The 12,088-nt window shown below is 40.7% G+C and overlaps 1 protein-coding gene across 2 annotated transcripts in view; it reads left to right on the top strand.

Annotated features, from left to right (window-relative positions):
* Positions 1 to 12,088, top strand: part of LOC120371263 (TCDD inducible poly(ADP-ribose) polymerase) — a 67,247-nt gene that overhangs the window by 25,037 nt on the left and 30,122 nt on the right. Inside the window, exons 1-2 of one of the 2 annotated variants that reach the window (XM_039486855.1) lie at positions 3,281 to 3,682; positions 6,035 to 7,034. In XM_039486855.1, the coding sequence (XP_039342789.1) occupies positions 6,097 to 7,034 (938 nt within the window). In that variant the 5' untranslated portion in view covers positions 3,281 to 3,682; positions 6,035 to 6,096. Of the gene's footprint in view, positions 1 to 3,280; positions 3,683 to 6,034; positions 7,035 to 12,088 lie in introns of those variants that run through there. The other variant, XM_039486856.1, reaches the window with a different exon arrangement.

Genomic DNA, 12,088 nt, shown 5'->3' with positions numbered 1-12,088 from the left:
TGTGTAGCCTCAGAAAGTGCTATGTGATCCTGCACTGTGCCAGGCTGTAATCTCCCTAAATTATGTGTCTGACTACAGAAAGATAGATATTCTGGGCCAAATTCTTACCTGAGTAACACTCTGTCAACCCCACTGAAATGAATGGGAATTGTGCATGCTACAGAGTTTGACCCTATGTGTTATTTATAGCTTACATATAAAATATGCCGTTCCAAACAATTAGATAATTTCTGTGTTGGTAGTTTTTGAAAAATAAACTGAGCTGTGTGGTTAGTTCAGTCTGACATAAATGCAGACATGGCAGCATGTTCCATATTCTCATTGCCTGCACGTTGTAAAGCTCTTGTTTTGTTAGTCAAAGTATAGTGTAGTTACAAATACTTAAAGGCTTGATCCTGTGTAACATTTTGGACACTCAGCGCTCCATAAACATGTAATAATAATTATAAAGAAGATTTGTGTTTCATTTATGCTACAGAAGGGTTACCCTTATAATCCACTCTTTAATATGCTATTCTCAAATGAAGTCAGTCCCCAGCTCATGAAGATAAATCCCTTAGTTTTAATAATAGCAATGACAGAGAATAGTTTTTCTCTCTGCATTTAAAATATATTTTCAAATTACAGTCTGAGGTTAGTTATTTAATCTAAAAATGACCTACACAATTTTGGGGCCAAATCCTGCATTTTCCTCTGCATCCAGAACTCTTACTAAAGTAACTAGGCATCTGGGTACACAAGGAGTGAAGGATTGAGCCCTTGTCTAAAAAAAATATTAATTACACTACAATGACTTGTATGTTGTATTACTTACCTCATTATAATTCACTATATCTGGGGAGTTAATTACCCCCCAGGTAAATGGAATTCTGGTGCTATTAAGTCCCTTAAAGTTGATGGACACATAGCCAGGCCTTCTGCTGAAACCCACTAATCAAATATATGTATGTGACTCACCATAGAAACATCTCAACCAATGGCACCAGCATATTGAACTAATCTGTCATGCTCTGGCACATGCACAAAGTATGGCAACAAAAATGACAGCATGGTAACGGCTGCTGCACAAAAGCAAAATTAGAAACATATTATTTACAAAACCATATATAAAATATACGAGATAAAGTTATCCCATGAAAAATGCAGAAAAAACCCAAATTGCTTGTATATTATAGTAATAGTACTTCTATAATGTTTTCCTCTTTAAAATGCTATACAAATATTAATCAATGGCTTTAGCCCCAATTCTTCAATGAGCTCAGTGCAGGCCCATGCCTGTGCCACATGGTGCTCCATTACAGTAAAAGGGGCTCTGCCTGGTGCAGAGATCTGCCCACAAGGAGCCTCATTGACTTCACAGGGGCTCCACACAGACATGAGTCCATCCACATGTGGCTTATTACAGGATTGGGCCCTTATATTTGATCTGATCATTCATAGTGTGAAATCCTGGCCCCACTGAAGTCAATGGGAATTTTGCCATTGACTTCACTGGGACCCAGGATTTCATCCATGGGTTTTTGTCTCCTAAACCAGTGGTTATCAACCAGGGGTATGCTCACACAGAGATCTTCCCCGGGGTACATCAACTCATCTAGATATTGCCTAGTTTTACAACAAGCTACTCTACACTAGTGAAGTCAGTACAAACTAAAATTTAATACAGACAATGATTTGTTTATACCGCTTTATATACTGTACCGGGGATAGGCAACCTATGGCATGCGTGCCGAAGGCGGCACACAAGCTGATTTTCAGTGGCACTCACGCTGTCTGGGTCCTGGCCACTGGTCCGGGGGGCTCTGCATTTTAATTTAATTTTAAATGAAGCTTCTTAAGCATTTTAAAAACCATATTTACTTTACATACAACAATAGTTTAATGATATATTAGAGACTTATAGAAAGAGACCTTCTAAAAACATTAAAATGTATTACTGGCACACGAAACCTTAAATCAGAGTGAATAAATGAAGACTCGGCACAGCACTTCTGAAAGGTACAGTATTTATATTCTAATTGATTTATTTTATAATTATATGGTAAAAATGAGAGAGTCAGCAATTTTCAGTAATTGTGTGCTGTGACACTTTTTTGTATTTTTATGTCTGATTTTTGTAAGCAAGTAGTTTTTAAGTGAGGTGAAACTTGGGGGTATGCAAGACCAATCAGACTCCTGAAAGGGGCATAGTTGTCTGGAAAGGTTTGAGAGCCACTGTCCTAAACCATGAGGATTGATGTCATGTTACATTTTTTTAGTTTTAAGAGAGCAGTTTCCATCTCTCATACACACATATACATCTAAGCATATATTTTATTCACATATAAATAGCTATTTGGGGACCTAATCCTACATTCTTTGCAAACCCTAAGCGCCCATTGGCTACAATGGGAATTTGTGGTGTACAGGGAATACAGGATGGGGCCTTTATATCTAAAATTATTTGTAAAACCAACAGTAATAAATCAAATGCTCAAGGATTTCTATTATCTCTGTGTGTTGTTAAATTACCTCATTACTACCAAACTTTTAAGCATATTTGACTTGCTTTGTATAGACTAATAATGCTTGTTAGCAAATGTCCATCTCACCATAGGATAAGGATTTTAGGAACATAATTTTTAGAATAGTTTTTAAAACCACACACACAGGATAAATATACTTAAGGCTGTCTTCTTCCACACTGCTGGTTTATTATTTTAAAGATATTTCATTTAAAACACTTAAAAATGAACTTCCTTTGTGCCAAACCTACTAATATCAGTTAATGTAAATAGTATCACTTCCTCTTATCTCCACTTCTGCATTCCCGATTTCCCCTGGCCTCTTGCTTTTTGTCCTTCCAGATCCGACACTCATTGTAAGCTACAGGCAGAAGCTGACTCTTTTCCCAGCAAATTATGTCCAGCGGGTGGGTGGGTGGATGTGTGTGTGTTAATTACAGGATCATTACTTTATGGGAACCTTCCAGTTCTGCTCTCTGTTTTACTGGTTGGGTGGTTGGTTTGTTTGTTTGCTTAAAGTGCAGCTCTGATTACAGTGAAAGGGGAGGGGAGGACTAAAACATGATGATTTGTTCAGTATGTGACCGAAAACGGAGTCTTTCCGTGCATACTTCTCTCTCTGTCTGTCTCCAGAACAAAGTGACCCTTCAGTCAGCCCCCGTGGGGCTTTCAGCCGCACAGAGAGTACAGAATCCGAGCTATACAAACAAACAGGAGCGTTCTCTCGCCCGCTCTCTCCCTGTTTCACTCACACACACTCAGGGTGGGAGGAGTCTGGATTCCTGGTACGGAGAGGTGCAGAGCCGATCCCTTGCCTCTTCCTAGCTCCTCCCAGAGTCGTGCAGCTGCCTGGCAAGTGCTTTCAGGAAGCAATATTTAAACAGCTACAGTGTAACATGTGAGAAGCAGCGGGATCTGGAGGGCCGTGGCGCTGCGGCTCCTGAGGGCGGAATGGGTGGTTTGTCACGTACGGAGCGGCAGGCGGGAAGGCTCTGAGAGCCAGATGAGCTTCACACGCTGCACACAGCAAGCGGAAGAAGGCGGCTGTCGCTCTCTCCACAGCCCCAGCCCCAGCCCCGCCAGCCGAGTGAATCGAATCCGCTGCTGACAAAGCCCACGGCACTCGCTCCCGCTTCATCTTCCTGCCGCTCACCCCGGGCGCTGCTGCTGGCTCTCGGGTAAGCCACAGAGCAACTTCAGGGCTGGGCTGGGACGGTCTTGTGAAAACAAATGATCGGAGGGAAAGTCAATGTCGGATTGAAACAGGCGGGCGGTAGAATCCTTGTCCCCAGCCGACGAGTCTTGTTTTAAAAGTGCCTTGACATTCATCCCGCCTGCGGGAGCCTCCTGCTAAGTGAGCGCGGGGTTGGCCGGCCCGGGCTGTTTGCGAGAGGGTGACAAAGGCGGTGTGGTGGCAGGTCACAGCTGAGGGAGGCTCTGCGCTTTGCGTTGCTGCTGCTTGTGGGGTTGCTGCCTGGGCCAGTCCAACCGTGTCTTTTTGGCTGCTTTGTTTGTTAGGGCGGCTGAGGAGTTGCTCCCCCAGCAAAGCGAAGGGCAGTAGGTTTCTATGATGGCGATTCCTAGTTGTCAGGGGCTTAGTTTGCAACCCATGAGACCTGTCTCTGAGCTGATACATGGCACGCAAGGTCTCTACGCAGAGAGACTTGAGTTCAACATTATTTCAAAATAACAGTGGTCATTTTGTGATGTTAGAGAGGTGCCTAAATATAGATCTCTCCAGATTGTAATGCTTATTATTCCCATTGGTTTCTGTTTTTATAGACAAGTTGAATAACTCAATTCTATAAAATAAAATAAACCGTTCTTTTAAAAATATAGCACAGACGCAGAAAGTAGTCGAGTGAGCAATAGCAGTATTGAAATAGCATTAAAGATATAGCTGAAAATGTCGTTAAGTCCCCCAGTTGTTCCCCGGCAGCACAAGGCTCCCGAACCACTTACATACCACACAGGCTGCTAAAGTTGGGTGTAGCAGAATGCAACTTCCATAACTCTGGATCCTCTTGTATTTGAGGGTTTAAACCTAAGTCAGATGGCCCTTTGAAGTTATTTGAAGCTTTAAGGTGTTATTTTATAGTTCAAGTAGAGAACTGATTGATAGTGACTGTGGAAGAGTAAAAATATGTTCCAGCTGAACTTATGTTCTAGTTGGCAGACTGGTAGAGTCACCTTTCAAAGTAACCATAAGAATCTAAAATCAGAGGACACACCAGCATTTGCCTACTTTTATTTTATTTTTTCCTGACAGTCCTGATAACACTACACTCAATTTAATGTGAAATGTTTGTAAATAAATACTTTACTGTAAAAGTATGCAACCAAAACTAGATCATTTTGTAGAACAGACCTTCAGCATGAAAACAATGATTGGATCGTATCTGGGTTTTGAGGGGTTTTACTTCAGAATAATCCATTATTCTCACTTGAATGCATATTTTCAGTAAATCATAATCTTTGATGTACTAAACAGTACAATTTTAGGCTACACATGGTGAGTTTGAATAGTTTTTAATTAAACGCAATCAAATATCAAACTCTTGGCTAATAAATCAGTATTTTTGTCTTCCAGTAACCCTCTAGAAATGTAATTATGTATTTGCATTTTGGAAACATTTTGTTTTTCCCTCTTGTAAATCATTGACATTTCCATTTTTTACAAATGTTTCCCTTATTCCTGAGAAAGTAACACACTCCTTGATGTCCTTTCCTGAGCAGTGCAGTTCTAGCTGAACAGCCCTGCAGTAGGCAAACGAGCTTGTTGGTGTGTCACCCAAGGGTGATTGAGTGCAGTATGTATGTGTGAGTCAGACTGTGACAGAGTATATGGGCATGTGGGACAGTGTAAAGCTGTATCTGGGCATAAAATGGGAGTGTCTAGGCATGTATGAGACTGGTGTGTAAGTATTTGCAGTACTGTTTAAAGACTAAGGGTGAAATCCTGGCCCCTATTGAAGTTAATGGGAGCTTTGCCATTGACTTTAATGAGGTCACGATTTCAACCCCAGCATTAAAAGTGTGTGCATGAGAGCGAATGTATCTGCATGGAGTCAATACCTCCATGAGAGAGAGAGAGAGAATGGGTGTGTGTTAAAAGTGATGGGGACATATTACATTGTATGTGTGAGGGTGTGAATCTCTGGGTGTGTGTGTGTATATATGACAGAGAGAGAAGGAACAGGGCAATGCTTACTTCTATACAATGTGATGAGCCAAAGCCCTATTTAGTAATACGCATTAGGATGAGAAGAAGGGCATCAGTTTTCTCTGCCCTCGCCAGGGTCTGTGTGCATGTCTGAGACTGTGTGAGAGAAGACTGCAAGTGTGTGGTTGGGATTAATTAGTCTGAGTTTGGTTGGTTTCATGCTTTACGTGCCTGGGGGCTACCCACAGACACAGAAAGAGGAGGAGTTTGCTGTTGCTGGCCTGAAATCCTCTCCAGGAGTGATCTTGTTTGTGTCAACCGTGAGCAATTAGAGAGATTAACTGTCTTGTTTTCCCTTCTGCCCTAGGTTGGCTCTTGGGAGGCTCTGGGAGTTTGAAAGTGATTTGGAGAGAGCAGAGTCTGTGTCAGATGGATGCTGAACTGGAGCCAGCCTGTGTTGTGCAGCAGGCCCACTGTCCAGGGATGAAGTGCCCTCCTTCAGAAGACTTTCCTCCCCAGATTGGGCTGTCCGATAAGATCCCACCGGTAAAGCCTTGCTTCAAGAAGAAGCAGCAAGTGCAGAAGAGGCTGGACACAGAAACTCTCAGGGCTTTGCGGCCAATCTTCACCAGTTTGCTGGGAGCTGGGAGCCTGGATGGGGTCTTTGTGCACAGAGGCCAAAGTGGAGGTCATAGCAATTTATGTGAACCCGTTGTGAAAAAGGCCCTAGGACTCAGTGCCCCCTGTCCCCAGCCGGGCAGCAATGTGGCTGTGCTGATGCCAGGAGCTTCAGATGTGCAAGGTCAAATTCCAGAGACTCATCCTCCCTCTGGTCACCCTGAGCAGGAGATTCAGTCTGGGGTTCAGGGCTTCCCATCAGAAACCAATCCTGGGACTGCTGCTGATTCCACTAATGAATCATTCCAGCACCACCCCTTTCACTCAGTCTCAAGTGATGCTGCAGCCTGTCCAGTGTGCCCAGACAAGATACTGGAAGGCTACACATCTGGATTATTCCAGGAGAATAGCTGCTTGATGCAGTACAATTTGAACCCAAACGATGAATTCAATGCTGGGCTCTTTCAGGACAAAAGTGAGGAGGCTTCACTTGATCTTGTGTTCGAACTTTTGAACCAGCTGCAATATCACACCCACCAGGAGGATGGGATAGAGATCTGTGTGGATTTTCTGCAGGGCAATTGTATTTATGGCAGTGACTGTCCCAAACATCATACTGTGTTGCCATATCACTGGCAGATCAGGAGGACTGCTACTCAGACCTGGCAAAGCGTGACCAATGATTCTCAAGAGCATCTGGAAAGACTGTACTGCAACCCAGACAATGACAGGATCAAAGTGAAGTACCGGTAGGTAATTGCATTCACTTACTAGCAAAGCCAAGTGCATGCAGCTAAACAACAATTAAGGAAAATAAAAGTCAATGCTGTTTCCCATACATCTGGGGAACAGACTGTGGGTTGTTTTTGTTTGTTTGTTTTTTCCCCTTTCAGATACTTAAAATATGCCAATATTTGCTGAAATGTATGATAATATTGCCTGTAGTCTCCCTGTACTGAGCTAGTTGGGTCCTGTGCAGAATACCATTTTTTTGTCATTTTATATGTCATTTAAAGTTCAAACTCTAGTAATATTCCACTCTCCTCCAGAGAGACACCACTACCAAGCCCCTTAAATTATTCCTTCCCCTCCGAATACATTCCTGTTTTCTCTGTATCTGACTTTTAGACTGTGAATTTTTCAGGGAAGGGACTGTCTTTGTCTTTTATAGCATGCAGCACATTGTTATTTATCACTGGGCTAACACTGACAGTACCTGGGAACAGCATATGTTTAAGGGAATTTTAGGTTGGGAGAAAAAGAATGGTGATGATCTATTTATTCAAGATCTGTCTATAATCCCAAACTCAGTCCACAGTACTGGAACATCTGAATACCTCTGCTAATATGATCAAGGTGATACTTATCAGACTTGAATGAAACAGCCACCTGACATGAATGGGGACATTTCATACCTCTCCTAGGGTCCATAGCCCATTGAAGTTATTGGAAGTACTCCCTTTTTAGTCAATAGAAACTGGCCGTATCTAAGAATTTAAATTTATGCCTGTTTGCAGGCTGAGTAAGATTGACACACATGATTTACATCTAGAAGATTTGAAAAATGAAAACTTACATTCTAGAGTAACTGACATGGTGAACAGAGAATGTTGGAATAGCTTGTATTATTCAACACTGGCTCATCAACTCCTGAATTCAAACTTGTCTCTGCATTAGAAACTACTCACTTCTGGCTATTTAAAGAGGACAACAGAATGACTGAAAGCACTGCTGCATTATTTCTGTCTGAATCACTTATAATGCTCAGTTAATGTGAATCCAGGTTTTCCACATACATTTTCATTAGCACATTCCAAGCAACTTTTCAAATTAAACAATTGGTCTGTTCAGTTTAGGAGTGGTGTAAATTTCACCAGCATAGAATGTTTGGTGATAACTTAGCTATTTGACCGTGAACTTTCTTATTCAAAACTTTTAAAAGTGCTATTCTCCAACTTTAGGAATTTCACCTAGGAATATCATACTGCATATTAGACGTCATAGTTTCCTCTAGACAGTTTTATTGTTCTCTGAAAATCAAAGACAAGAGGATAAATATTTTTCAGATTCAGTTCTCTCTTTGGGCTTGATCCCACTCCCAGTGAAGTCCATGGCAAAATTCCCATTTACTTCCACATGGCAGGATCACGACACAGACTCTTAGACATAAGTGATGGAAAAGATCTATTAGATCATCAAGTCTGTACCCCTGTAAATGCAAGATATAGGCCTGTTCTACACTAAAAGGTTAAGTTGACCCAACTACATCACTCAGGGGTGTGAAAAATCCAACCCCCTGAGCAGTGTATTAAGCCAACTTAACCCCCAGTGTACACAGTGCTATGTTGACAAAAAATTGTTCTGCAACCTAACTACTACTACTCAGGGAGCTTGATTACCTGTGCCAAAGGGAGAACAGTGAGTGCCTATGCTGAAATGCTACAGCAGCACAGCTGTGTAGCATTTCAAGTGTAGACACCTTTCCAATGGAGGACTGAGATATGGAAATTAAACTCTACTTGCATGAGTCCTTCTACTGGAAAGTAAGTCTGCTGCATTAAATATTTCCCACTCCTGCCTCAAACGAAGGCCATTGTAGAGAACTCATAAATGCAAAGCTCAATGTGTTGGAAATATGCTAAAGAAAATCTGTTACATATTGTAGTTTCTCAGATCTTTTCTTATTGCTATCTTTTGTGCCCTGCCTCAGAAGCCTGCAGTGCCACCTCTTCTGATGATAGAGTGCGGGACTACCCTTTGTCCACATACATAGAATAAATCTTGAGTTTAGTCTCTAGTATCTGCATCTCTGAGTTTGTTTTCCCACACACAAACTTTGAAGAGTGTCATTCCTTCTTCCTTAATGTTTCAGGGTCAGAAACATTTCAGTTTCAGTTACAATACTGAATTTGCCTTTTAGATACCAGAGGCCCAAACCATTGCCCAGTGAAGTCAGTGGGAGTCTTTCCATTGACTTTTATTGAGCACTGGATTAGCTTCTAAGGCCTTTGCCTCATCAATTATAACCTCTCGCCCTTTCACTGAGAACACCCTGGAAAATAATGACAGCACCTATGTAGTTCATAACCTGCATTGAAAATTAAAGCAAGGTAGAGAAAAAGAAATTCAATTATATATTTTGGGGAATAATCTAGATCCTATGATACAGAATTAAGTCTCAGGAAAAATATGCCTTTTTCCTCAAAAAAACCCTAACTTACAAACAGAATCCACTCTATTTTAATGTTACAATGTTGTGGCTTACATTTTTTTCAGGTAGTTTAAACTGTATATAACTGGCTATGAAAACTGAAAATAAATCAGCCAAAAAAAAAAAAATCTGGAAATAAGAAAAACAGATCTAAGAAACTAAAATCTGAGCTCAGCTAATAACAAAAAAGTTCCTTGTTAAGTTTTTCCTTTTTAAAAAAAAAAATTAAAAAAAACCCTCACCAATTCCATTGCTATACACATGAGATGGCTAGTCTAAATCAGTGTCAGGAGTGAATAATTAAAAAAAATCAAACCCCTTCACAGCCACTTTAATCCTCCCATTTTCAGATTGTAAAACTGGCAGAATAGTGCCCCCCCCCCCTTTACACTTATGATGCTAATTTCCAGTCTGGTGAGTATTTTGGCATCTTGGTACATGGAGTTTCTGTCTGTCTAAACTAGTCAGGAAGAAATTTATCAGGATTATTGTCAAACACATTATGTTCTGTTGCCATGAGTAAAGTGAGAGAGGCAGTGTAATCCTGGAAAATCCAGAAATGCTGGGTCAGAACTACTCTGAATGTTCTATAGCCTGCTAGAGACTTGCTGAAGTACAGAGATAGATCTTTGAACATCTGGAATTGGATCAGTTTTAAACAACAGCCTCTCAGTGGGTATTGTCCATTTTAGTTTTTGGGGGGATAAAAGAGAAGGTAGCATATTGAGAGCATAAATACGTTTAATACTTTTTAGTTGCAAAACTTCCTCACCAAGCTGCTGATCCTGTAGTCTTTACCTCAGTCTCTCTCCATTGACTTTGGTGGGGATCTTGGCCTTAGTCAATACTACAGAATCGGGCCCCAAAATAAGGTTTAATGTAGCAATTTGCAACATCCTGTACCCTTTCTAATAAAAGATTTATGTTAAATGTTATTGTGGAATCAAGATCTAGCAAATGCTGTACATCCAACTATTTAGTTCCTTGAGAGATCTACCTTAGAAGATAATTATCAGCATGTGCCTAGACACAGAACTTACTCAGCATTGGGACTTCTAGTTTTGAACAATGAATCTGAAAAATACTTTTTAGGGGTTGCAGTGTACAGGAGGAAGCTCTCTCTGACCAACAGTATCTCTTTATGTCAGAGACACCTCCTAATCCTTTGGATATGGATTGTTCAGGGTCAATATGAGTCTTCCTGGAGTTCACTTGTGGTCACTGCAACCTGACTTTTCCTGTATTCCAAAGCGATGTTGTGTTTCCTGGCAACAAGATGCAGATAGCGGCATGTTGAACCTTGCTGAGAGGCTCACAAACAAGCTAGAGCAGCTCATGGTTCACATGGTTACCACATTATTTGGCTAAAGCTATTAATCTCTTGTGGTCAGACTAGCTTTACAGGCCTATCTATGCAGATTGCATAAAACAAGGAAATGTCTGTTCAGCAGTTTGCATGTCCAAGAAAGGCCAAGCAGAAACCAGCCTCACTAGTAACCAGTGAGTGGTAGTTGTTTGTTTTCCCCTTGTTTTGTACATAGTTTACATGGCATAGTTACTCATTATTACACTCTGTATCCATAATATTTTCATTGTGCAGAGCTTCAAGAAAGTTCATGGTTCTGGGCCATTGGCTCAATGAGGGATTATCTAAATTAAAATTATTGTATTCTTTAGGTATATATTTATATAGATCTTTTCTCCTCATTATCTGTTATGTTATTCATCTAAATACACATTCAGTTGTTGGATTTTACCTAAGGGAATGTGATCTTAAAATAGGAAATGTAATGCACCTTGTTTAATTAGTTCATTGTAATAATGATGCCTCAGACCTTCAGTTACTGCAATGTGGCCTCCAACTGAATATATAATTTCATCATAAAGGGATTTCTCTGTTTTGCTCTCTTAAATGTTGAATGTGTTTGGAAACAAATAACAACTCTAAGGTAGTTGGGGATATGAACTTCAGCAGATTCAAAAATTCACAAGCACTTAGTCTTCTTCCTCATACCTGCAAGGAGAGGCCCTGGAGAATGTCCAGATGCAGACTATGAATTTGAGAGAACAATACCAAGTACTACTTTCCAGCGTGAGAGTGCCCAGTGATATTTTAGGATACTCTTCAGTAAGGGATAATATTTGGCTGCAGAGTTAAGCAGGGTTTTTTTCAGTGCTGTATAAATTATGCATCTGTTTCTGCAGAAAATGGGAAAAGTTCAAAGGCACTATATTCAGCTTTTCAAAACTAAATTTATCATTACTTATTGCATTATGGTCTTCATAAAACCATCATGTAATATTCAGCCAACCAGATCCTTCATTTGACTGAACATCCCCGTCCCTCTGTTTGGAAAGGAGACATCCTTGCATGCAATGGAATTTCTAGCCATCCATTCCGTTGTACTCAATTTTGTTTTTTTCCCCTCACATTCCATGTTACTGTGAGACAAAAACAGTTCATGGTTCTTTTCATTTGTTCATTTGGACAGAAGCGCCCTAAAACTGGACAAATATAAATTAACATGCTTCTGATACCTTTTTTTAAATGTCTTTAGGGTGTTTCCATATGGTTCTAAAGTCACTTATAGC

Source organism: Mauremys reevesii, linkage group 9 (genome assembly GCF_016161935.1).
Source record: "Mauremys reevesii isolate NIE-2019 linkage group 9, ASM1616193v1, whole genome shotgun sequence".
NCBI classification, from domain to species: domain Eukaryota; kingdom Metazoa; phylum Chordata; order Testudines; family Geoemydidae; genus Mauremys; species Mauremys reevesii.
This window is presented reverse-complemented; position numbering and strand designations above follow the sequence as displayed.